At 38.3% G+C, this 27,926-nt stretch overlaps 1 protein-coding gene across 1 annotated transcript in view; it reads left to right on the top strand.

The window, feature by feature from the left end:
• The window catches only part of LOC127653928 (metabotropic glutamate receptor 4-like), a 303,514-nt gene that overhangs the window by 157,581 nt on the left and 118,007 nt on the right, over positions 1-27,926 (top strand). Inside the window, exon 3 of the mRNA XM_052140793.1 lies at positions 27,060-27,276. Within this exon, the coding sequence (XP_051996753.1) occupies positions 27,060-27,276 (217 nt within the window). The remainder of the gene's footprint in view (positions 1-27,059; positions 27,277-27,926) is intronic.

Below are 27,926 nucleotides of genomic sequence, written 5' to 3'. Positions count from 1 at the left end.
CCCCCAGCCAGAATATCTCTTTTCTGGGAATAGTGCTAGACTCAGTGCAGATGACAGCGCGCGCTCTCTATTCAACGCCTTGCAACATCATTCAGAACGGGCACGCGTCAAACGATTTCAAAGAATGCTCGGTCTCATGGCCTCGGCATCAGCTGTACTCCAGCTAGGATTGTTGCACATGCGTCCTCTCCAGCGCTGGCTCAAGAGCCGTGTCCCCACTCACGCGTGGCGCTCGGGCCACTTTTTGATCAGAGCGAATCACAGCTGTATAAAAGCCCTGACACCCTGGAAAGCCGTCAACTGGTATCAAACCGGCGTGAGTCTGGGCGTGAATACGTGGAGAAAAATGATCACGACAGATGCCTCCAAAATAGGATGGGGGGCCCTTTACGAGGGCAGGCCTGTCTCCGGCTTTTGGTCAAACCCGGAAAAGCGCCTACATATAAACTGTCTGGAAATGAAAGCGGTCGCCTTGGCTCTCAGAGCCCTGCTTCCGTACCTGAAAAACGAACACGTCCTGGTCCGAACGGACAACATGACGGTAGATTCGTATATAAATCGCCAGGGTGGACTCAGGTCGAGCTCCCTGCACTCTATGGCCAGGGAGCTCATCTTATGGTCACAGCACCACCTGCGCTCGCTGAGAGCAGCGCATGTGCCAGGCGCCCTGAACCAGGGAGCGGACATACTGTCCAGAGACATGGTTCTCCCAGGAGAATGGTCTCTCCACCCCCTGACGGTTCAGTGGTTATGGCAAACCTTTGGCAAGGCAGAGGTCGACCTCTTCGCCTCCAGGGAAAATGCGCACTGCCCCCTTTTCTTCTCAAATAGCACAGAAGCGCTCGCCCAAATCTGGCCGAGTCGCCCCTTGTATGCTTTTCCCCCGATCGTGATGCTACCTCAGGTCATCAGTCGGATCAGGGAAGTGAAATGTGCAGTGCTCCTGGTAGCCCCACTCTGGAAAAACCAGACGTGGTTTCCAGAACTAATGCAGATGATGCAATCTGCCCCATGGCCGATTCCGTTGAGGCTAGACCTCCTCAGGCAGGCCAACGGGATGATTCTTCATCCCCACCCCGATCTGTGGGCCCTCCATGCATGGCCCCTCAACGGGTTCCCGAGAACCTCCCCAGTGGAGTTTTGAGAACCATCACTGAGGCGCGAGCGCCCTCTACGAGGCGCTTATATGCCCAAAAGTGGAAAGTGTTCAGTGACTGGTGTGATACCAAGAGCTTGAACCCCAAATCGTGCGAGATACCAAGTGTACTCGCCTTCTTGCAAGAGCTGCTGGAGGCTGGCCGCACACCCTCCACGCTCAAAGTCTATGTGGCTGCCATAGCGGCGTCACACAATCCTGACAAGGGACGCTCATTATTGAAAAACGACCTAATCATTCGTTTCCTAAGAGGCGCTAGGAGGATGAACCCTCCTCGCCCCCCCTCGGTGCCGATCTGGGACCTGGCCACGGTCCTGGACGCACTCAAGAGTGCCCCGTTCGAACCTCTCCGAACCGTGCACCTTAAACAGCTCTCGCTCAAAACTGTGCTCTTGCTGGCGCTCGCCTCAGTCAAGAGAGTGGGCGACCTGCACGCGCTGTCATCAAGCGCTGCTTGCCTGGAATTTGGACCTAACGACTGCAGAGTTGTCCTTAGGCCAAAGCACGGGTATATTCCTAAAGTGATCTCTACACCCTTCAGAGTACAGGTTATATCTCTGGCAGCGCTATCGTCTCCAGCAGACGAAAGCGACGCTAATTTACTCTGCCCGGTCAGGGCGCTCAGAGTATATTTGGAACGTTCTGCCCCGTTCAGACAGACGGAACAATTATTCGTATGCTTTGGTGGCCGCACTAAAGGTCTCGCAGTTTCAAAGCAAAGAATATCGCGCTGGATAGTGGATGCTATAGCGCTGGCTTATGAAGCCAAGGGCCTTCAATGCCCCTTAGGCGTCAGAGCTCACTCTACGAGGAGCATGGCCTCCTCGTGGGCGTGGTCGAGTGGGATGCCCATTGAAGATATTTGTACGGCGGCAGGCTGGGCCTCGCCTTCGACATTTATCAGGTTTTATAACCTACAGGTCCCCTCATTGCATTCCAACATTCTATCAGCCTGACTATAGAATGGACTAGGGTATGTATATGCTGAGCATTATCTCCTCCCTTATAAGGTCCGTCTCTGACTGACTTAGAGGATTTTTCATGCATATCAGTACATAGAAAAATCAGTACATAAGATATGTACTTGTGGTTTTACAACGAGCGCCCCACCATGGACCACCTTGGGGCAAAGGCGCTCTGTATTACTCCATTATATAGCTCGCCGTTGGCCGGCTTGTTGAATAATCACTTTGCTTTAAGGCTCAGGCATCTGCCTCTGGCTTTATAGAGCGAAGTCAGCACGCACGGCGTTTTGCATGGTGTTCCCATAGCGTAAGCTACTTACGCAATAGGAGAGACCTCTCGAGAGGGAACGACTCAGTTATTAACGTAACCTCGGTTCCCTGAGAGGAGGGAACGAGTATTGCGTAAGCTGGCGTGCTTGTGCTTGGACAGTACGCTTCAGTCGATTGAACCTAAAGAACTCTCATGACGGGGCGCCTAATATATAGCCCTAAGCCACGGCCGTCTTGGCGGGCTCTGAGCGCGCGACCATTGGTCGCGCGTTCAGAGTCGCCCCGTCATCGGTTCGAGCAAGTTGCCGCAGCACAGCCAATGACCGAGCTGCCTCGCCCATTGCTGTCTGCTGTGCAGCTGCAATGCGTTTTACATAAAGACTTCAATATTTCTCGAGAAACGGAGTTTTCCCATAGCATAAGCTACTTACGCAATACTCGTTCCCTCCTCTCAGGGAACCGAGGTTACGTTAGTAACCGAGTCGTTTGACTACATGCAAAACTGGTTTTCTAGCATAAATTGCTAATTGAGCTTGGAAAATGCTTAACAAAGGATTAATAGATCCATGTTCCCTTTATAGGGACTTAATCATTGTAGGGACCTGCTCAGGGACTCAGCGGGGCAGTCAAGTGAAGAAGTAATGCCTAATTTTACCCATAGTGAATTACTCAAGCTTTTTATGACAACGCTTCCCAAATTATTTTCTCTCTCGTCCTGTGATGTCTCGCTTGATTAAATTAATATTTTATGGCATTTCCAATGCACCAATGAAAGGGACAAACTGTAAGTGATTATACATGGAGAAGTGTCTTAATGTGTATAAAACCTAAACTAATTTTTATTGTAAACTCTCAGAGTTCTCCAAACCTTTTAATCAATATATATATTATTATAATTATTATTATAATAAATATTATTATTTTAATTTGATTTTATTTTACTTTTCCATGACATTTTCATTAATTTTCCCTTTGTTCATGATTACTGGATAAGGGAAAAAAACATATTTTAAGTTGTGTTAGTTCATAATGCATTAAAAACTTTTGATGTTGAATATATATAAGTGTAACTATAAGAAATATATTTTACAGCATTTTTTAATATTGGTTAAAGATAACCTATTTTATGATGTATTAATTTTATGTTTATGTTAGTTCATAATGCATTAGCTAATGTTAATGTACTGTATATAACTCTTTAGTTTTACAAATGTATTAGTATTTTGTACAAGTTGAAATTACCATTAACCAAGATTAATAAGTGCTGTAAAAGTATTGCTCATTTTTAGTTCATGTTAGCTATTTAACAAACAAATGCATTTACAACCTTATTTAACAAATTCACAACCTTAGTTAAGAAATACAACCTTATTGTATAGTGTTTTTATTGTAAAATTTCCAGGTTTTCAATTATTTAAATGATGGAATGCTTAAAGATAAAACTAAATAAACATTCTCCACTGATGTTGCAGGGTATTCAAGGCAACACAACATCTTACACATAACTTATCTAATGTTCTCAGGGCCATTGAGTTTGCATTTGTATCATTTATTTTAATCATTCATATCTTAAGGGAGGTAAATATGTTGAAAGACGGGGTTATGCAAATACATTTTTCTTATTATGGTCCACTCTGATTTGTTTTTATTTACTCTTTTGGGTTGTACATTTATCCGTACACTGATTATAGTATTTACCTTATCTCACAGACCATAACTAAACTTTAAAGGAGGTCAGGTGTAACATCAGCAACAAGAGTGCAACAAAATCTTTATCCATTACACTTGTGTACTGTTTTTCAGTTAAGATATCCATACAAGAAATCAGATCAGAGCATTAGAGAAAATTATATTACAACCACCAGTTTGTGACTGATCCACTGCATGTGAAACCATCAGACAGCCAAATTGAGTATGGATTATGTACATCAATTCACCTGCAGTCAGATTCAGATGGAAGCTGTAACACAACAGTTTCAAGAACTTCAAACGTTAATTCGACCCACCATTATGACAGTGAAAGATATGACATGGAAATATCTGGCCAATGTTTTACAAGTGTGGCCAGTTGTTTTCATACTAGGATGTAGGATCAAGATCAATATAAATATATATTTGTGTAATTATTCAGGTGTAGCTACAGCAGCCAAATGAGAATGTCTATATGTTTGCCACATACTTTTGACTTAATCACTTTGAAGACAAATCAGCTGTGCTTTAGGACTTCTGGAAAAACAATTTTCTGCACAGAGCAGCATAATTCAGTTGAGTGAGTAAGACACAATGAGAGCAATACTGAATCCAGTGCCCAGGGAGCGGGAGTCTATACTGTATCTAATTGAAATGGCAACCTGAGAGACAAATCAATGGTTGCAGGCAGTGTAACAGAAAATACTGGCCATTGGGTGTTGAGATTATTATTAGGTTGCTTCACAATCTGATAACCTCTTGATTTTTGATGGTTCTATTTGCCTTTAAAGCTGCTATATTCTGGAGGCAGTGTTGTCAAAGCTTTGAGCTGCAAGTGTACACAGTGCACACATATTGTACTGGACAAGACAGCTTTCCCTAATAGAGCATCCAGACTGGCATTAAAAACTCAAGTATGGACAAATTATATATATTTTTTTGTTAAAAACATAACAATTACTTCTTGGAATTATAAAGGTTTTAAATAGATTTAATTCAGTTTTATGGGCCAGTTTTGGGCAGACAACTCAGTGTCAAAATGTGGTCCAATGAATTCACCCTACCAACAATATTTGAGTTTCAAAACATTATGAACTCTGTTATTTTTCACCACATAATTAAATAACCCCTACTGCATCAAATTCTGAGTTCTAAAAAGATACAACATGGCTCTCATTGTATAACTATGCTCTTATGTGTCTAAAGCCTGTGGGTTTGTTTTGCCTTGTGATTTCTGGATCAACTTGGCAGACCTTTAAGCAAAAGAGTGAATTAAATGAAAAGAGCATTACAACAAAATAAGGTCTGCATTCCTTTTGGACTCACATTATACACTATTTCCTGAGTATCACTCTAACATAGGCCAGTGTCATATGGCCTCATCTTTGCAAATTTACAAATTGGTAGATTATGGTTAAAGCTTTAGCCAGAATTGGGGTCAACTAATCACATTCATCTCAAATTATATATAGTTCTACAAATCTATTGCCAGTTCAATTAGACTCCTCAGCAAATGTAGTCCACATTGATTCCAGCTCTGTTGTGTAAAATCTCACCCGAGTTGGTTCCAATTAGGTTATTTTCTGGTGGCAATACATTCAGTGTGCAGTCATATTACTACCTGGGGTTCTGTATATCCTGCTGTCATAGTGCCATTGAGCAAAGTTGCAGCATAATGGCTCCAAGTCCAACATTTATCTATGTCTATGTATTCTTTTTAGGAGACTGAGGCATGCCAACTGACTTGCCTACTGAGAGCTCCGATTTCGAATGTCAAAATTTCTGTTCAATATTGATTTTAGTGATTTAGAAACCTGGCGGTTCAAATTTGTGATCAACTCCATCATGGGATGAATTTGAACTGTAATTGACTCCTGAATTGCATCTGAAATTGCAACCAGCCTCAATCTAGCTTTTACTTATTTAATGACCCTTATGATTGATAGCATGATAGTACAAGTATTGAGAGGCCGTTGATGGTTTGAAGAAACATATCTAATGAAAAATATATAGATTCAAAATTTTATGTGTGCCTAGATATCACACTGCCTCTGTGAGCAATTGCAAAATAGAGAGGGACATTTACATGCTTAACATTAATTAAAGACTAAATCTGTGATCAGTACCAATGCAATGACAACAGCATTGCTAAGATGTTGCATCTTCCTTCTGGGAAAATCCATAAATAATACGATGTCATGCTCTATATTTGTTTTCTTACATTCTTGAGCTCTATAAAGTATTAAGGTATTTATAAGGTGGAGGTGGCATAAGGTCTGTTTCTTAAAATATTTGGAACATGATGAAATCCATTATGTTTCACCATGATTTTTTATTTTATTTTATATAATGCAGTGTGATTTTATTTATTAATTGAAGCCCAGACCTGCACACCCAGGTCTTTCAAATTTAAATGCATTTTTGCATAAAATATTTATTGGGTAGAGTGCAGACCATAAGCAATGCATGGGTGTGTCAGCAATTTTAAATATTCACATTATAGGGAAAGGCAAGGTTCGTCCATAACTGATTTTTCTTCTACTCTCATTCTGCATATAAGAAGATTTCGATTTTTAATGAGTTTTCACACTGTAACAGGGTTCATTTTTCGGGTAAAGGAGGAAATGGGAAACGTGGCTTCAACTCAAAAAGTTTAGCTTTCCACCATTTAACACACAAAAAGCTTGGTGTGACTCTCTCCCTCTCAGTCTCTAGCATGGTTCCTCCTTATATTGCTCTCCCCATTGCTTACTTCAATCAGAAACAGGTGTTAGACATATTGTACTCAGGTTTGTGCACCCTTACTTCTTTCTCTGTCTCCTAATGAACACTCCACCACTCCTCTACCTCCACATACCAGCCATATGGCCTGTCCCCCACTACCCCCCCGCACATTTCTAGAGAGAACAGCCATCCGTGCCCCTGGTCTGTGGACCACCTTGAACTGAAAAGCCAGATCCCAATGGGTGATCCGCGTATTAGTATCCTTCATGCGGTGGAGCCACTGGAATGGTGCATGGTCAGAAAATGTGTGAAGGAATCAGGGTCACCAGCAACAGGGAAACCCGCCAGGAATAGGGAGCCAGCTTCAGCAGTACCTTTCCTTGGGGAAAACAAGAGGGAAGGGAGAGAGAGAGGAAGTGCTCCACCCTCGGATACTCCAGCGATGCCGAGCGGTGGCACTGGACCCGCTCTGCCATTCCTTTCGGCAGACGATGGATCAGCTGTTCCAGCACCACAAGATCGATGAATCCCACGGCATCATGGTCCTCAGCCAGCAGCCACTTCCGGCAGGCATCACGGAGCTGTTGTATGAAGTCAAACGGTAGCCGCATGAGCCCAACCTCATTGAACAGAAGAGTTGTCGGTGCTGTTCGGGGTTGCGACCGACCCGCTGCAAGATGGACTTCTTCAAGTCGTTGTACACCAGGATACTCACCGCCAGTAGTATCCTGGTGTACAGTATTGTCACACCGCGACCTGTGCTTCCTCTGCTGGTATGAGGTATGATACCAGCTGAACACATAGCCAGCTCCAGATCTTGGCCGTCCTCTCGAAAAGGTCTAGGAATGCCTCTGGATCATCTTCTACCCCCATTTTTATGAAGGTGACTGGAGGCATGGGGGCTGGTCAGGGCCGGGGCTTTCTCCAGATGCAGTAAGCTCTGGATAGCCTGCCGGTGCTCTGCTTGAGCCCGTAGAACCTCCTGGAATTGCAGATCCTGGTCCTGGCGCAGCACAAGCAGGGCCTGCTGGCGAGGGACTGGATAACTTCCGCCAAAGGACAGGACTCCATGCCGACGTATATGTCCTCCAAACTCCTGGGTTTTGGCACCAGTGTAACATTTCATTTCAAAGATAATTTGTGGTGTAAAGGAGGAAACGGAAAACGTGGCTTCAACTCAAAAGTTAAAGACTAGGGGCGATCGGGCATTTGCAGTAGCAGCTCTCAAACTTTGGAGCAGCCTACCAAGTCAAATTAGATCTGCCCCCACACTGCCTATTTTTAAATCTAAACTAAAAATATTTTTATTTGATTTGGCCTACAATTTATGACGTGATGCTTCACTGTATTTGCTCTGTTCTTGTATTATACGTGACTTTGTGCTGATGGTATTTTATGTTTTATTGTACAGCACATTGTTCAATGGGTGTTGTTTTTAATAGTGCTCTATAAATAATAAATTGATTGATTGATTGATTGATTGATTGAAATTTCTATTATGTATTCTTAATTAATTTTTCCTTTAGGTTGACTTATAACATCTTGTCCAGGGACTACGGATGAAAAATAGCCTTTGGCTAATTCTGGTACATTTACAGGAATGTTTTATTAATGTACAATGTCCCTGTCAAACTAAATAAAAAAAAAATAAATAAAAAAATAAAAAAAGAAATAGGTCATTATTTAATAATAAATCGAATTAGCTTCCCAGCATTAAACATAGCTTGGTGCAAATCTCTCTCCCTGTCTCTGGCATGGTTCCTCCTTATATTGCTCTCCCCATTGCTCACTGGAATCAGAAACAGATGTTAGACATTTTGTGCTCAGGTGTGTGCACCCTTACTTACACCCTTACCCCTTTCTCTCCAAACGAATGCTACACCACGCCCCCAACTCCACACACAAAAACATTATTAATTAAAATAGTCTTCTTTAAACAGCATGGCCTTGCTTTTTCATAATAATGACTTTCCCCACCCAGCCCTGCTGATCTTCTCTACGCAAAAGTTGCCATGTGCTGCATGTCCTCCAGACTGCCAAAGAGCTTTCTTTGCACCGTTGTCTCCTCCACCCAGATCTGACATCTGAGGCCATCATGTAGTGGGCAGGACTGCAGTAGATGTTCTGTTGTCATGCTGCCTGTCTGACAGGGACACTGGTTTGACTGGCCAATTCTGAACTTGGTGAATAGGTTGTAGTTCATTCGGTTGTGGTCTGTCCTGAATATGAGAACCTGCTCTGCCCTTTAGAGCAGATGGTAGGGGTCATTTCGGTTGTATAGTGGGTACTGTTGCAGCCACTTTTTGTGTTGCTTTGCCTTGATGATGGTCTTGGCTTCTTTGTAGGTGGTTTACCTGTCACTCTGTTCCTTTGTAGTGCCTTCCTTTACCAGAGTGTCTGCAGCTTCGTTGCCTTGTATGTTGCAGTGAGAGGGAACCCATTGCAGCACGACTGTGTGGGCTCAGCACATGGTGGTCAAGGCAGATGACAGGTCGTTCAGTTCTTTGTCTCTGGTAGTCTCTAAGACCTGTCCAAGTCTCTTGTCTGGTGGATGAAACTTCCTCTCTTCAGTCTTCCTTTTTTTGGTTGGGACAAACGGTCTTTCATGGGGTGATTTGGTAGTCTTTTGAATTTGGCTGCCTGAATGAGGAGTTTGGTGTCCCTTCTGTCTTCCATGGGTGGTTTCCAGCTCTTGGAAAGGGGTTGACCACATGACACCAGTGATGATTCTTGCCGCCTGGTTCTGCACCTTGCTGACTCTGTCAAAGTTTGACTTGGCTGCTGTGCCCCATGCCATCACTCCATACTCAAGTACTGGTCTTACGCTGCCCATGTACATCTTCTTGAGGACCGCTGTATCTGTATATGTGCTAACTGCAGCTTAGCACTGGCTTCAACTTTCTCTGTCTGCTTTTTAAAGGTAAGCTGCCTGTTGAAGGTCACACCAAGGTACGTGGAGGTATTGTCAGCCTGCAGCATCTGTCCGCAGAGCTTGACGTTAGCCTTCAGTTCTTTTGAGGAGAGACTAAAGATCGTGTAGTTGGTCTTTCTGGAATTGAAGGTGACAAGCCACTTCTTTGTCCAGTCCTCAAGAACCTTTAGTGTCTCTTGCATCCTGTAGTTTGCTGTTGTGATATGCTCTTCTGAGCACCAGAGTGCAAGATCGTCCGCATAGATGGTCCCATGGACATTTTGAGGAAGGTTCTTGATGATGTCATTGATGAAGACTAGGAATAGGGTGGGACTGAGGACTCTGCCTTGCGGGACTCCTTCTTTTAGTGTTTTCTTTTGGCTGTATTGCCTGTTTACATGGACTCTTGCTTTCCTGCTGTTCAAGTACTGGCAGATCCTCTGGAACATATGGCCAGCCACACCACTCATCTGGAGCTTCAGCTTCAGCCCTTCCTTCCAGATCTTGTCAAAGGCCTTCTCCACGTCAATCCAGATCGTCAGGGTGTGTTTCTTGTCCTGGAAGCCATTTTAGATCTTCTGGGTGACGTACGCTATCTGGTCCCCAGTCAAACGATGTTGCCTGAAGCCAACCTGCTCTGGAGAAATCATGTTATTCTTCTCCAAATGCCAAGTGAGTCTGTTGTTGATCAGCCTTTGCATGAGCTTGCCCGCACAGCTGGTGAGACTGATGGGTCTGTAGCTGTTCACCTTTGCTCGGTCTTTGCCCTTCTTGTGGATCGGGACCATATCAGCTTCTCGCCAGATTTGTTGAACATGGCCAGTCTTCCAGCTGTTGTTGAAGATTTTCAGTAACTGTGTTTTTGCCCTTGTGCCTAGATGTAGGAGCATCTCATTGGTGATTTTGTCTGGCCCTGGAACAATATTACTAATGAGCTTATGGAAATATAAGTTCCAGGTAAAAATTGCCTTCAGTTTTTTATGAATATACTCAGAGCTGAAATATGATTCAAAATAAAAAAGTGTGCTAACACATATTCCTCTGCACTTGATACATTCTTCATAAGAGCTAAAATAGATACTTGCATGGTCCCAGTCCCCTGTGTGCGGTTAGTGGTTCTCGTAATATTGGCATAACAAAGGCCATTTATCATCTCCAGTGTCTGAACATTGCACCCGTCAATGAGAGAGAACTTTTTGTGATAACAGTGATAAGACTTTCAGAGCGATAAAAGGGTACTGTTAATCCATAACAAATTACACATTCGGCTTCACGGTACTCTTGTTATGAAATGCATAAGAGCCTTGACTTTTCTAAGCTCCTATATTCATTTTCGCTGTCACAAGAACAAATAAGCCAACAGTTTAGCTTTCTTTCTGCAAGCTGCCACCTATCATTTCTTTGTATGTGGTAGTTTGAGTGCCTCTGAATCAGGGGCAGATTAATGTGGCATGGAGGCTCAGAGTGATCTGTGACATGGTCTCTCGTTGTAATGGGCAGCTGCCCTCTCTGTGGTGATAAACGCAACGCTGAACTGCTGACTCCAAGACAATTGCCAGCTTGCTAAATATACATTTTCTGTTTTTAACTCAAAATGAAAATTCTGGCATAATTTACTCATCCTAAAGTTGTTCAAAACCCATATGAATTTGGTTCTACATTAGAACACAACAAGTGATATTATGTAATGGACTGACAGCATCAGTCACCATACATTTTAATTCTATAGAAAAAAAAGATGAAAAGGAAGTGAATGTTGACTGACGCTGATGATAATTTTCTTTCTTCAGCAGAACACAAACAATATCTCAGCTCTCTAGCTCTATACAATGCAAGTAAATGGTGAACAGACATTTGTAGCTCCAAAAGTCACATAAAGGAAACATAAATGTAAACCTCCAGTGGTTAAATCTATACCTTCAGAAGTGATATAATAGGTGTGAGTGAAAAACAGATCAAAAGTTCTGTTTTTAACTCTAAATCTCCACTTTCACTTTTACATCTGAAAATCACAAGTGGCTATTTAGAGTAAAAAGGACTTAAATATTGATCTATTTCTGACACCTATTATATTGCTTTGGAAATCAATGATTTTTTAAACACTGGAGTCATATGGAATACTTTTATGTTTCCTTAATGTGATTTTTGGAACTACAAATGTCTTATCACCATTCACTTGCATTGTATTGACCAACAGAGCTGACATATTTATTTCTACAAATCTTCTTTGTGATCTGCTGAAGAAAGAAATTCATACACATCTGGGATGGTATGAGGGTGAGTAAATACATTTTCATTTTTGGGTGAAGTATCCCTTTAAATATTTAAAATTTGCTTGTTTGATTAGTGTAAATAGTTGAATCTTAAATATTTCTTTTTCCTTTAGTCATAAACGTTCTTTGTTTTGAATTATTAAAAATTCTAAAATTGTCTGTTTATGTTGGTTTTAATTAGATTTGGAATGCCAGATTTACAAAATGGATAAAAAGAAAGATATATTTAAAAACAAAGAAAATCAAACTGAGAAATTAACAGAGAAATCCTATCCAAACATCCCCCCATTGTAACAGACCTTTGTGTGGACCTTTATGTCATTTTCTGCCCCAGACTCTGTTTAGTTTCTGACCCTAATGAACACCTGGAGAAAACACTGCAGACCAGCTCTCAGAAAAATTCATGACAAAACTGAAAACAATGTGGTTGTGTTTGTAAATGTGCATGTATTTATGCTGTTGTTGACATTTAGAGGGATGCTCGGTGCCATGCTGAGATCTAAAAATGTCTCAGTTGGCAGAGCAAAAGGGCTTTTACATATTTAATTTCTAGAATCTGATCTGTCTGTGATCTTGGCTCATTTTGATTCTCGCGACATGTTTTATTATTAATATTTTACCAATGCAAATAACTGCAACATTGAATGGCACTGGAAATGCTGGAGAGGCCTCTTTGGACTCGACATTTTGCATCTGTATAGATTGGCGAAAATCACAGCAGGTTGAACTGATGGGGGCCCACAGAGAGAGAGCATGGCAGCCTGACAAAGGCTTATTACAGTCCAAAAGGACCGAGACAAAGGAAACAATAAAAACAATGATGAATTCAGCACAACGGTCAGTCTTTTGCCATTTTGCTTGGGAAATGTCTAGGGTGGCCTGACCTTCCATGAATGATAATATCTGTTCAACTGAGGTGTTGAAACTAGGGGGAATGTGTAGCTGTGGAGTCATCAATCCCGAGGTCGAGAATGTGGAGGTGGCATGTAAAAAATGTATAGGAAATATGACTTCGGGACTCTGGAGGGCAACTGGATGGCTGAAGTACTTCTGCAGTGGCATTCTTCCCACTCATATGATTTGTGTCAATGACCAGGGCCGCATTAAGGTGGTCCTGGGCCCCAGGGCTTATTGATTCGCTGGGCCCCTGTCAGTCATCAGAATGGGGGGTTGGGTGGTAGAGTGGAATGTTTTCACTCAATGATCATGCTCAACACAGACAGGTTTTGCCGTTGAGCACCCTCTCTGTATTTACATCAGTGTCTCCCGAGAACTTCGACTTCGAAAATACCACCACTGTGTATAAAAATGTCTTCACTTCTGGCAGTATGGCCAACTAATGAATCAAGAAAAATGTGTTTGTGGCTGATAATTCTTCCAACTCATTCCTCACAAAGGAAAAAGTTTGGCCAAGTTGAACACATTGCATTGTGGAATACATTACCCAGCACAGTTTTCTTTGTTGTATTCTACACATTTTTGCCAAATCTAGTTGTAAGTCATGGGGGTATTCCATGTATTAAAATGTAAAATTGCATACTATGCACAGTATACATACTATTTAATGCAGGAATAGTGAGAGTAGTATGCTACTTTGAACATTGCTCTTGTGTACGAGAGCGGGATAAATATTGCTTTATCAATATTTAAATTTTAATCATGCTGTAACTAGTTCAACCGCATTTCATAGATTAGAGGTCTTCTAATAGTGAGATATGTATTTTATTAGATTTGTCTGTTTATGGATTTTTAAATATCTCAATAACATGCTATTACACCAACATTAAGTAATTTCAGAGGGAAGATTTAAACCGGCAACCAATAGATCATCGACCATCATGCTATTAATGACTCATCTGGAGTGGTTCAATATGCAGTCAAATAGATAAGTAAGAATGTATGGTTTAGCTGAGATGCACCCCAAAGCTAATCACCATAATTAAGAAGGTGGTATTTTCTTTTGCCTATATTTCACCAACATCAGCCACAGTTAGCCGTGAAGCATCGAGGCAACCCTGAATAATTGATGCTGCTTGTGGGCATTTATTATTTACGCCTTTATCCATTCGAGGAATGTGTGTTGTTGAGGAATTATTTAGCATTATCCTGCACGTTTTGTTAATGGCAGTTGTTATTGCCACCACGGCCACCATTTTTATTGAAGGGTTTCTGCTGCAGCAACATCTTGCACCACCATTAAGCTTTAGCAAAGCTCACTACACCATACAGCAAAATGTCAATTCCAATTAAGCATGTGAAATCATATTCCTTTGGGTGCGTTGTTTCATTTGAGCCTAGTTTAGTGGTGACTGTTTTCCGTCATTTGTTATTGATTTAATAAATCTTAATGAGATTATTCTTAAATAAAAACAGACATTGCAGGGAAAGCAAATAAGAGGAGCTAACAATTGTTTCTGGAAGCCACTATAAGGGAATCTATAGAACCTATAGGGTGCAATCATATATGCCAGTGGTTCTCAAACTGTTGTTTGTGGAAAGTTCAGTATTTTTTCTTAACTCTGCCCCCCAAACTAAACCACAACCATAAACCTCACCGTCTGTAATGTAAAAATGTCATTTTAGAGTTAAAATGCAACTTCCAAATCATACCATACCATTGTCTATGTGAAACTTCCAGGTTCCAATGCTAGTGGCGTGGTTTAGTGTGGCTGACAGCAAATTCCAATGCTATTATTATTATATATTTTTTTTAAATAATTGGAAAAAAAATTTGTTTCAGAATGTTCGACCAAGAATTTTCATTTCTCAAGTGTAATGTGGTTATAGATTACAGAGATGTAATCTCTATATTCAGAAATATGTTTTATTTGTTTATTTATAGTAAAATTAAATTTTTATCCATGATGGCAAAGCCCCATTTTCAGCTACCATTATTCCAGTCTTCTAAGAAAATAATGCCACATAATCCTTAAGAAATTCTTTAATATGTTAACAATAAATGTACTAAAGTAACATTTATTTTTGTTAGAATGGTTAAAATGGTTTTGGTAATTAAGGAATGTGTGAAAATCACAATGTAGTGTATTTTTGAGGCTGAGCTATTGCATTTTTTAGTTACTGTTCAATAAGCTAATTTTAAGGAAAATTTCAATTTTAATAATAACCACAAAAAAAAAAAAAATAATAATAATAATAATTCTCCCTCATATTCAGTGTTCTTTTGAGAGATGAAGGATGTTCCATGAACTTCTGTATTGAAAGAATAAAACAAACATGATATAACTGGGACAGAGAGAGAAATTGATAACCAAGATGGACAACAACAAGAATACAAGTACATCAGAGTCTCTAATTTGAGAAAAAATATTCCTCACAGGTCTTAAAACCAGCAGCTTTAATTAACAGTAAATGCCAAACAGTTGCATTGCTGCAAGTAGAGGATTCTTGATGAACAGAAAGTTTGAAGAATACAACATTTATTTGAAATTAAATAGTCTATTGTAACATTATAATGTGTTACTGTAATTTTTCTATTATTTTCAAACAATTGAATGCATCCTCGGTGAACAAAGACCCATAATGCTAATAATGCAACTAATAAAAATAAGCTAACCATGTAATCATGTATCATTAGGAAAGTAAAATGAATAGGCTTATAAACTTTTAAATGGCATGAGAAAACGCTTCCCATATATTTTTTCGTTAATGTAAATGGCCGGGCCTCTAAACAAATTTGTTACAGTATGGTATTTTGGTGTAAACTCATGTGAAAATATGGATAATGCTAATACAATATTTGGCCCATTGTTTGTTCCATGTGTTTGGCTGGAAAATCACACTTGTTGTTTACATAATAGTCAATATTCCAATTCAACCTGTCATTAATTTAGCATATTGTTGGGCCTATGTAGTTAATGGTAATATTACTGTGTAATAATCAGTGTTTGATTTTCAGGACGTTTTTGTTTATTTTTGAATGACAAACAATTTGTTCACCACTTGATATCCTCTGTAACATTTGCATCCTGAAGCAAAATCAGTTTAGAAGTACTCATGTCAGCTGTTTCACAAGGACCTTGTTAATGAATTCAGTGCAGCTGTCTGTAAAACCATCACTCAAAAATTAACTCTAAATTCTTGTCTCTGTTTCTCTGACAGTGCTGATTAACACATTCTCTGAACGAGTTTCTAATTTCTTGATTACTGTTCTTTAAACAAAGTGTGACAGAGGGAGGGAAAAGTGAAAGTGGTGTTTTGGGACAACGTTTGTTTAGTGTACAAACGGTGCAAAGGTGCACCATTTTTAAGGCAATTAAACCGCAAGGCAGCTTTTCTACCATATTAAGTCTTAAGGTGCTGTACATGGCTTTTTATTCCAAATGTAAGACAGACAATACAAGAAAACATACTCATAATACCTTAAATATTTGCTCTAAGGATTACATCATAATGTTCCCAAATAGGTATTTCTGAATTTCTGTCAAGTACAGACTTTTGGCTGTTTTGCTCTCCAGCATAACAAACAGGCTAATATCTGGAGCCAATTCTTATTAGATTGTTTGATTTTGGCTCCCCTGTGGTGTTTATATCTGAACCGTTCTTTGAGCCTTCACCTAGATAAGCTCCTCTCATGCTTTCATCTTTAACAAGTGACATGTTGATCTCACTGAAAGCGATAATGAACTGACAAAGCCTTAACTTCTCCTAGTCTCCTTGCATAACTCATACATTTTTACCTCAGATCAGTAGTTTGACCTTTCAAAATTATATTCCCAATTTCTCATTCATCTCTACATCCATTGAAAGAGCAAGTTCTTTGCTACCTGAAAGCCTCATTACTGAAGATATATATATATATATATATATATATATATATATATATATATATATATATATGTATATATATATATATATATATATATATATATATATATATATATATATATATATATATATATATATATAGAAAAATCTGCTCAGGCAAGCATCGGGAGTTCAGTCCGAAAATCATTCCTATAATAATTTGATTGACCAAGACAAAAGCACAAGGAAGACAGAAGATGCCAAAGGAGATAAGTATGACAAGATGCCATTTTCCAGTGTGCAAAGGAGCACTAAAACTACAAAGGTCAAGACTGAGTAATGAAGGTATTAAATAAAGATCTAAGGCATGCTGCGATATATTATTCAAAGTGAGTCAGTTTTTCCAACAATAAAGCTACCACAGTACAATATCTGCACATTAATGAACTTTTGCTTTGACACATGTGTGATGAAGATGTGCCTGAATAATTAAACACATTTTAGCTCTCACACACTCTCATTCATGTTTAATATAGAGTTTGGATCCCTGAGGGAGCTGTTTTTCTAAATTAGGCGAATTTGTTTGTCTAGACAAATAGTCCACAGCTGGTGGGTCACAACAAGTCAAACCGATCATACTTGTGAATACGGCAATAGTAGGTCAAATGTTTTGCTGCTGAAATAAGTCTGTGCTTACTGAAACTCCAATTAATTTAAAATGAAATGAAATCAACAGTTTAATTGTGCACATAGCAAAATACATGGGCTTATCAACTTATCAACATCTCGTATCTTTTGTCGTCGAAATTGAAGGTTGTGTGTACAATTGAACTTTTTGGTGCAAATACATCTCCCACTTGGTAGAAGCTAGCCAAATTATGCAGATACCAATGTGGAGAGGTTCTGTGACACAACCTCAGAAACCACAAACAAAACCATGCAAGGTAAAAGAAAATGTGAACTGTCATCTAGTAGACCATGCCACTATCAAGGACAGAGTCAAAAGTTCAATCAATAGGAATTCCCAAGCAAAACCAGTTGAGAGTCACTGCTCTACGTTTGCTGGCAAAGCAATCAGTTTTTCCCGTTCATACAGTCTAGGCATGAATGGAAGTCACTAAAGTGGAATGCCACTGATGGCAGAGCAGATTGTCTCACTGTATGGCATTTGAGATGCACAGCCAATGCACCAACAGATTTCTCAATTAGCTCCCAGCTTAAAGATGGTTATTGAGGCTCTGAATGCATCTGTGAGCACCATGGAGATCAGCAGTTCTTTGAATGGCCTTGTCTGGTCTTGCAGCGTAGCTACAGTCCCATTGATTTCACCTGATCCAAAAGCACTTCCAACATTTAGGATCCAATTATGAAGAAATAAAGTCTATGTAGTGGTCCAATGCCTTAGAACACCTTAAATAGCCCTTGTAATAAGATTCACGATTGAAAGCTAGCCCTGGTCTCCATTATTGTGTATCCATGTCAATATTAAATGAGTTTACAAAACAACAGCTAAAATAACATTGGTATACTAAGTTAAATATTATATTCCTACACACCTGATCTTAACAAGAATATTAATATTACTTAAAATTGAAATATGTGGTTGTCGTTCAAAGACATCTATGCACTTTAAAAAGTACAAGGAACATTGTAGTGACTTGATGGTTCAGTAACTAGCCTGAAAATTTTGAGAACGCCTTCCTTAAACCATTTGTACTCAAGTTAATATACAGTGACAAAGAATGCACTCTATAGTTAGAATCTAATTATTTCTAATTATTCAGGCAAATATTCACACAAAATGTTGTCAGGCTTGTGAAATTGTCTCAGTGGCTGACTGTAACACCATTTGCCTAGCTAGAATATGCTCGTAGCGCAGGACCAATCTGTTTTGTTCAATAATTACACAGCATTTTTTTATCATTCTGTTCTTACAGCTCAGCCATTTACTGCCCCGCTCAGCTTGACAGTAAAAGGTGTGAAAATTTCATTGACTATCAATGTAAACAACAGCTGAATCCTGAGAAGCTGTTAGATATGGAAGAAGGATATTTGTTTCAAATTAGTTTCTCCACAAACCTTTTCTGGTTTTCCGGGTGCCACCAGCACCAGATGCGAATAGCATATTACCTTTTATTATCCTACTGAGTAAAACATGGATCTGTAATGTTTACTGTAAGTATTGTGATTAATGCATTTTACAGTGGGTGGCCATAATGTGTGGCTGTCATTCATGGTACATTTTGACAGTAATAATAAAATCAGTGCATTGCATGTGCTTGAGTGAAAGGACTACTTTAAATACCCATCATATATGGCTATGTGACCCTTGAATGCACCAGTCAAATATAATTATGCAAACATGTATGCATGTGCACAGTGCTCAGAGCAGTGCATATGGACAGACACATTAATTTCAAATAAAGCTGCTACCTATTATTAGGCGGCCTTCACCTGGAATGTCTGTTTAATAAATCTTATTTGAAATTACATGTGACATACATATGTTAGAAGAAGCAACAGCTGTAACCTTTGGTTCTCTACTCAAAAAGTCCCCAGAGGTTTGGACACAAAGAAAATAAATTCATCACAAAATGCTTTATGTCCCCTGTTCTTTACATAATATTAAATAAATAATTTTAAGAGAAATCAGCAGGCTCATTTGAGCTAATTCATTGACAGTTGTTGATAATTCAGGGTTTGGCAGATTTTATGTTATCAATATTCCTTCAATATGTAAGCCAAAATGAAAATTGCATTTGAATTGCATTTCCATGTCATTTCACCCCAAGATAAAAAAAAAAGAATAAATAATTTGTAGCATAAATAAAATGAAGCCTATTTTAGGATCTGATTGTCTACATTATGACAATGTTTTTTGAGAATTAAGTAGTAAGTACATCTCCCCCATTTCTCATTAATGTAATGCATCTGAACATTTTACTTTTACTTTATCTTTTATCATACCATTATCATACCATTATTCTAAAATTCTCATTAGGACAAATTTGCTGTTTAATACAATATATTGATTTAAATACATTAAAGGCTTTACAACAAATACTACCATAATGTATAATTAATGTATAGAATTTCTTTATTGATTTTTAGTATAAGTTGAAAGAAAATTGTGATTTAAATTCTACTCCATCATTGTTATATTTTCACATTACATTAATACAATTTAAATTTTATTTATTTATTTTAATTGTTCTGAAAATAATATTGCAATGCAAAATCTTAAAGGATTATTCCAGGTTCAATGCAAGTTAAACTCAATCAACATAATTTGTGCCATAAATGTAAGTGCAGCATTATTATAAAGCCATTGCTTTATAAGTCTGCTCACAATCTATCACATTGCTGTTTCAGTGTGCTAACACAGCAACCTCCACCACCCCACCACCTCAGGTTGAGTCCCGTCCTGCACGGGGGTAGGCTCCTCGCCCCTGCCTCCTATCTCTGGCAGGATATGATGGTTCCAAGTACAACTTATTCGGACTGCCAAACGGGGCCTACACCAAAGAGAGACATTACATTTCAGTTTTATATTCATCAAATAAATGTCATCTTAACTTTCCCTCAAGTCTGCAAGACTTCCTGATAGAATGTTGATTATCCCACAAATTATTTTGTACTGTCATATAGTGAATTTCATGTATTTAAATTTACATGAAACCTGTCAAGTACAAATGAATGTACATGAAATATAAATTACCAGTTTTAAAGCTGTTTATTTAGTTGCGGAATTTAACATTCTATAATATTTCTGTGTGTCTCTGAGAGGATTGACAGTCAGAATGCCGCTTCAATATTTTGAGTTTTCATTACTGTGTGTGCACACATCCATCTGCAATTGTCACATCCAATGTCTCCTGAGTTGGCTTCTTCCCTGTTGAGTAATGCATTAACTTATTGGCCCTGACAGAATTTGTATCCATATATTTTACCATATCCCTGGGTGAAAAACTAAACATGTGCTCCTACAAACATAGTAAGGTTGCAGAACTTCCTTTGTAGTAAAAATGCTAATGTATTAATATTAGCACATTTGTTATAACTGTACAATGAAAAATAGGTCACAAATAGAATTATTCGACGATGGGAATAGGCCTGAACTTAGATTTTAGCCACTTGTTCATTCCTCAACTCACTTGTGTGGTCTTCACTGAAGTCATACACCTTTTGCTGACATGCAGGTGTGGGTGTTTTTATCCATTTACATTTATGCATTTGGCAGACGCTTTTATCCAAAGCGACTTATAGAGCCGTTATTACAGGGACAATCCCCCCGGAGCAACCTGGAGTTAAGTGCTTTGCTCAAGGACACAATGGTGGTGGCTGTGGGGCTCGAACCAGCAACCTTCTGATTACCAGTTTACCAGTTATGTGGTTTCGACCACTATACCACACCACTCCACTCCACTTTTATCCAATACATTTTTCAATAGAGACAAATAATCAAACAATGAAAAAGGATCACATTCATATTTTTATTTCAGTTTTCTGGTGTTAGACTAAATAACTTAATAATTTAGTTTGTCTAAATATCCATTAATGCCGACAGAGCATTAAACATGTTCAAACAATGCAAGGAATGCAAAAAAATGCAAATGCTAAATAAGCAGGTGCTAAAATATTAAAGCTTCACAGATCACATAAATCAGCATAAAAGTAGTCTAATCCATGTGCCTCCAGTGGTTTAATCCATGTCTTAAGAAGCGATATGACAGATGTGGTGAGAAACAGATCAATATTTAATTCCTTTAATTCTACATTTATAAAGACTAAGCATAATTGTAAATACTTTTATCACCTCTACTTTCCTGGTAATGTATTATAACAATTAACACATTCTCCACATCAGGGGTAACTATTATCATAAAACGAACAATATAAAAAAACAATTGTATTATTAAAAATGTCGCTGTTTTATTCTATTACATTAAAACTTCTAAAGCTACTCAAGTTATTCTGCCAAAAGTAGTGAGTGGTTTTCTAATTTCTTTGTTAATTTTGTTTGATTAATAGCCTTTAGATGACATAGCCTACTAGACAGTGCTCAATTCAGATACATGTGCACTTCAAGTCTGACATTTTGATGCAAATACTTTTTGGTCCCACTGTTTAAATTCACTTTAGACATAAACGACTGCGTTTACATTAAATCCTCACCAAGACAGGCATTGGCGGAATTATGAAGTGTATTTGATCATTTAGGCGCAAACCCGCAATAGTGCACAAACATTAGCCACCTGTCAATCAATCAGTGAACAGCTACGGTACAGACGTCAGGAAATAAAAAGTCAATCTTTGATATTTAATTTAGATCAACCAACCAGTGGTGCTCTTGCTATCACGATTGATGTAATGAACACCCCTGTTATAGATATAGAACATACAGTATGCTTAATATAAAAAACTACTCAAAATTTGATCGAGGACATCTCCCTTTTTTACGATAAACATCTAGATCATTTGTTGCCCAGTCCTATTGATAACATTACATTAATCTCTCATAGCAGCCAAATAATCTCAGTGACAGTTCAATTACAGGCTACGTTATAAACACACAGAATCTAGTAATCAGAAATATGAAATTTACCTCAATATGTTTCTTCAAATTAGAGGCAGGATTACTGCTGATATATGGCTTGAGCAAGTTAAACTCACATGATACGATAAAGCAATTGGCCTTTTTCACTGCGAAAATCCCTTTCAGGTGCGGCCGGTTATGATCAGTTGTAAACTGTGCTTGAGGCACCCTTCACAGTTGGCACCAGATCTGCAGCTGCCGTTCAAGTTTTTTACGTGTGATTTGATTTGACTGGAGTCACAAGACTCTCCCTAGCCAATCATGTTGATAGATAAAAAATAAAATCAGGACAGGGAAGTAGCGAACACAGACGGTGGGAAAGTAGCACAGTAAAAGCACAGTAACAGCACTTAAAATGTACTCAAGTAAATGTATATACATTTTAAACTACTTACAAAAGTTAAAAACCCTTGTAGACAGCAGAACGTCACAGTAATTTGGTTGTGTAAAAGTAAACATTATTTGAGTTGAATTTACTTTTCTGTAACATAGTGTAGTCAGTGCTTATTTAGGAGATCATGTCTTGAGAAATATTTCAAAAAGATAAGTAAGAAAATGCCATGATGCCAGATTTAGCTAAACAAGGATTTAAAATAATGCTTAATCTAACAGTTAACCAATCTCATAATCTCATAACACAATTTAAATCCTTAAAATACATGTTAAATCTAAATGTAATATTTACAGTACCTTGTTGGCATCAACAGTCACTTGTAAAGTTTAATCAATTAGCTGTTCATATGCAGCAAGAAGGACAGACAGCAGCCATCATGCTCATACTTTAAACGGTGACAGTGGACCTGTGTGAAATATCTTCATTGAGTAACCTAGACAGTAAGAGCTGCTTTAGAGCGATTCACTCAGCCTCTCTCTATTCCTCTTACCAAATCCAGGCGGAAACATTTTCCCAAGAAGAGCAAACCTTCTAGCTGCCCAGGGGCATTAGCAATATGCACATTAACAATACTAACAAGGGAATATTAGCAGGGATTGGGTTGAGGGGGGGATGCAAAGGGTTGCCATCCCCCATGCTGCAAGAAATACCAAAAAGCATCCCCCTTGTAAAACCACCAATCCCTTTGTGGAGTTCCTAAAGGCTCGATTTTGGGACCAATATTATTCTTATTATACATATTAACATTACAGTCTATCTTTTGGAACTACAAAATCGATTATCATTGTTATGCAGTTGATATTCAGTGCTATCTTCCTTTGAAATCCACTGATAATTCTGCAATAGAATCTTTGATGGGTTGTCCCAAAGATATTAAAAGATGGATGGCGGCTAATTTTCTTCAAGTAAATGAGTCTAAGACAGAAGTTTATTTTTTGGCAAAATTGATCCTTTTAATATTTGGACTAAACATCTAGGGCCTTTTGCCTCTAATCTTCATATAGAGGCACACAACCTTGGTGTCATTTCTGACTTTCATTTAAAATTTGATAAACAAATCTAATGTATTAATTAGTGGTTAGAGGTGTTTTTTTCCAACTCTGGCTAATATCAAAATTAAAACCTTTTTTTGTCTTTAAAGGATCTGGAGATTGTTATCCATGCTTTTATCTTGTCTAGACTTGATTATTATAATGCACTGTATTTAGGTGTATCTCAAGCATCACTATCTCATCTTCAGACTTCAGCAAAATGCAGCTGCAAGGCTCCTGACTGGCTTCTCTGCACTGGTTAACTGTCTCATACAGGATTCAGTTTAAGGTTTTAATGTTTTTATAAGGGCCTCCATGGGCTGGCACCACTTTATATTTCTGAAGTTCTCCATTAATATCAGACTCCAAGGTCTTTAATATCGTCTCAGTGTTTACTGTTGTGTGTCCAAGAACTCGTCTTAAAACTATGGGTGATCATTCTTTTTCTGTCATGGGCCCTCGCTTGTGGAATGCTTTGCCACTATTGATTAGGTCTTGTCCAACCATAGATCATTTTAAGTCTAATCTAAAGACCCACCTGTTCTCCCTTGCTTATTTTAACATATTGTGCAGGATCATTTTATGGTGATATTTTATTTTATTTATATTATTTATTACATGTTGGTCAGTTTTGTACAGTACTTTTGTCAGCATTTGTTGTTTTTAAATGTGCTATTGAAATAAACTTTGATTATGTGTTCACACAGGTTTGGCACAACAAGAGGGTGAGGAAATGAAGACAGTATTTTCAGTTTTGGATCAATTACTTTTTAATAGTAGTGGCCCTTATCAAGGGTGGCTGTTTAGGATAGTAGAGAGCCTCTTATTCATTCATTGGTTTGACAGATATGTAGATGAATTTATGATCCTCTTTAATAGAGCTATACTGCTGGTATTATGTCTGCTGAGTGTCGGCCTAGAAGAGTATGTAGACAATAGACAAGTTAATAAACTTGTATAAATTACATTCTTGTTGGTGCATGCCATCCATTATGTTATGTCAGACATTAGCTTAATGTATTCCGAGCTTCACCAGCGATCCATTTTATGGTGATTGCTTAAGTTTCAAAGCACGACTGATTTGTATGTCTGTTGTTCAGTCTAGCTGAAATGAGGGAGACCCTTAAGGCTGAAGTGAGCAATTTCCATGCCACTTGCATCACCAAATGAAATAACAAAAAGTTTTTTCAAAGTTTTTTCCAGAGGACTTGTCCCAACTTACAGATTTTGAAAAAAGATTTTGTCACACCATTGATTGAGATAAAGTTGCTATGTATGACAGGTTGTTGATGCTAAAAATATAAAAATACAAAAGAATATATATTTTTTATAGCACAGCAGAGCCATAGGTTTCACACTTTCAGATACATTAAAGGGCGATAAGATGGACCACTCATATAAAAATTAATAGGAGGAAACATAATGCTTAATTTGGAGGCTGTTGGAATGTAAGTCCAACCTTTTTGTTAAAAAAGCCAATTAACTTTTTCAGCCTGGTCTCATTAACATAACATGACTGTGGCAAAATTATAGCTAAACAAAATGACGTGGCTTACTACATGTTTGGCTGCAGGGGGACACCAAAAGCGAGTGAAATTATGCCGTAAGACAAGGTTTTCAAGGCAAATATTACATTTAAATATGTCTGTTTGCAAAAAGTGTAGTTATAGTAACGTTCATTATATGAGACTAGACTGGACTTTTTGATATAGTTTGTTTACTCGAGAATGTGGATGCACATTGACAGGGACAGTCAGAACAATTTTTTGTTTTGTGATTTGTCATTATAAGCCAAATGTATGTATTATGATTTTTTTTGTGTCTATTTAACTTCAATCAGTTTGTTTTTTGCAGTCTGTAGAGAGAGAGTGAGAGAGAGAGAGAGAGAGAGAGAGAGAGAGAGGGAGAGACATTCAAACCACCTTTGAAGGTCAACAGTGGTCAGCATTTATTTGGATACCCTCATGAAAAACATCAATCAATGGCAAAACATCCATTGCTAAAGTCTCATGCATAATGAACATACACAAGTCTGCGTCATTACTATGAGAAATATTGTGGATGTGCAAGCAAAAGCTATTGAACTCTGAACAGAAAAAAATAAACTATAAATACAATTGAACATTTAATAAAACAATGAACATTAGTCAGATATATGAAGTGGTTAATGTTCTGTAAAATTATTATTGTATCATTAATAGCATTTAATTTAACATCAAGGCTATTTAACACATCCAGATGCTATTTTTGTTAATATTATTATTTACTACATTGATATAGTTTGTTTACTCGAGAATGTGAATGCACATTAACAGGGACAGTCAGAGCAGTTTTTTATTTTGTGATTTGTCATTATAAGCTAAATTTAAGTATTATGATTTTTTTTGTCTATCCGTAAGCCCACAGATAGTGGGTAGTGGTCTGCACAAATTTTTCAGTCCGGTCCCCAAAGATTCTGTCCTTCAGAAACCTTAATTCCCATCTGGAAATAAATACAAATAAATAAAAAATAAAGAGAGAGAGAGAGAGAGAGAAAACACATTTTCTATCACTATAACGCTGCCATAAAAAAGCACACATTTTGTTATCACGGAGTGGTGGTGTAGTGGTCTAAGCACATAACCGGTAATCTGGTAATCAGAAGGTCGCTGGTTCGAGCCCCACAGCCACCACCATTGTGTCCTTGAGCAAGGCACTTAACTCCAGGTTGCTTCAGGGGGATTGTCCCTGTAATAAGTGCACTGTAAGTCGCTTTGGATAAAAGCGTCTGCCAAATGCATAAATGTAAATGTTATCACTCTAACACTTACAAATATCTGATTGACCTTAGGTTGGTTTCAAAGTTGGTTCACCTCCTTTATAATTTCATTATACAAAAAAAATTATAAAAAGCAATCTGCTAAATCTGCAATGAAAAGCTGTGTCAAAGGCATTTTTTTGTTTTAAATCTTGACAAATCAAAGGTCTTCTAGTTTGGGTTACTCTGCTCTAAATAGACTCATATCTCATTGGGGCTCCTGTAAACTGTCTGCTAAACTGTGACAGTTGTTGACCAGTTTGGTTGTTGGCTTCCACACACAGCTTATCTCTGAATGGATTGTCCACATCCCTGCTGTCCTTAGTGTGCCTCATGTGGCTGTGAAAGAGAGAGCTTGGTAGGGGATGTAGCCTGGGATGATGGACTGTGTTATAATCTCTCAGTGGTTAGCTGAGAAGCAGCAGGGGGTTTGGGGAATTGTGTGCTTCAATGCTTGAATGGGATTTATGTTTCTGTCTCCTCCTACAGATTCCTCAGGTGAGTTATGCCTCCACTGCGCCCGAGCTGAGTGACAACACACGTTATGACTTCTTCTCCCGTGTGGTGCCTCCAGACACCTACCAGGCACAGGCAATGGTGGATATTGTTCGGGCCATGCGATGGAACTATGTTTCCACTGTGGCATCTGAGGGGAATTATGGAGAGAGTGGCGTGGACGCCTTTATCCAAAAATCCCGGGAAGACGGTAAGAGAACTTCCTATCACTTTTAATGGAAATTAAATGTTATATAAATTTTTTTAATTGTATTTATTTAGCTTATTTTTAATTTAAATTTATATGTTAAAATTCCTCAAACATTCTGGTTATGGGTTTTTCTAAATCCTTTATCCAAAGTATTAAATGTATGCAATTAAATCCCGAACTCCTTAACAGATATACTAAATTCTTAATTGATTATTAATAATTTTAGCTGTAGGCATGCTGTTTTTGTTATCTAAAAACATTAATAGACATATTTCAAGAAATCTAAGATTGAAATTTGAAAATCTTCTATTTAATGACACTATTTCAATGATTGTCATTCAAAATTAAAACAAGAGTGAAGTCTTCATAGTAAAATGTGCATACTGAATTGTTATCGGTCTTCTCTCATGCATCTATATTCATACTGAAATTTGATAGATATATTTTTTAAAGCATCAGTTAATCATTCCACATTGTATATTATGTTTGATCTCTCTCCCTTTATCTATAATGTATTTTTTAAATATGAAAAATACAATTTTATCTAAAATTGTAACACTATTCTTTTGCTGCCTTGTAAGCACTCGTATATATTTCTGTAAATGCCATGTTTTGTGAAAAACATCCTACACCAATAGCTTATCATAAAC

This window comes from Xyrauchen texanus, chromosome 13, assembly GCF_025860055.1.
Source record: "Xyrauchen texanus isolate HMW12.3.18 chromosome 13, RBS_HiC_50CHRs, whole genome shotgun sequence".
NCBI lineage: Eukaryota > Metazoa > Chordata > Actinopteri > Cypriniformes > Catostomidae > Xyrauchen > Xyrauchen texanus.
The sequence above is the reverse complement of the archived record's forward strand: the minus strand, read 5'-3'. Positions and strand labels throughout refer to the sequence as shown.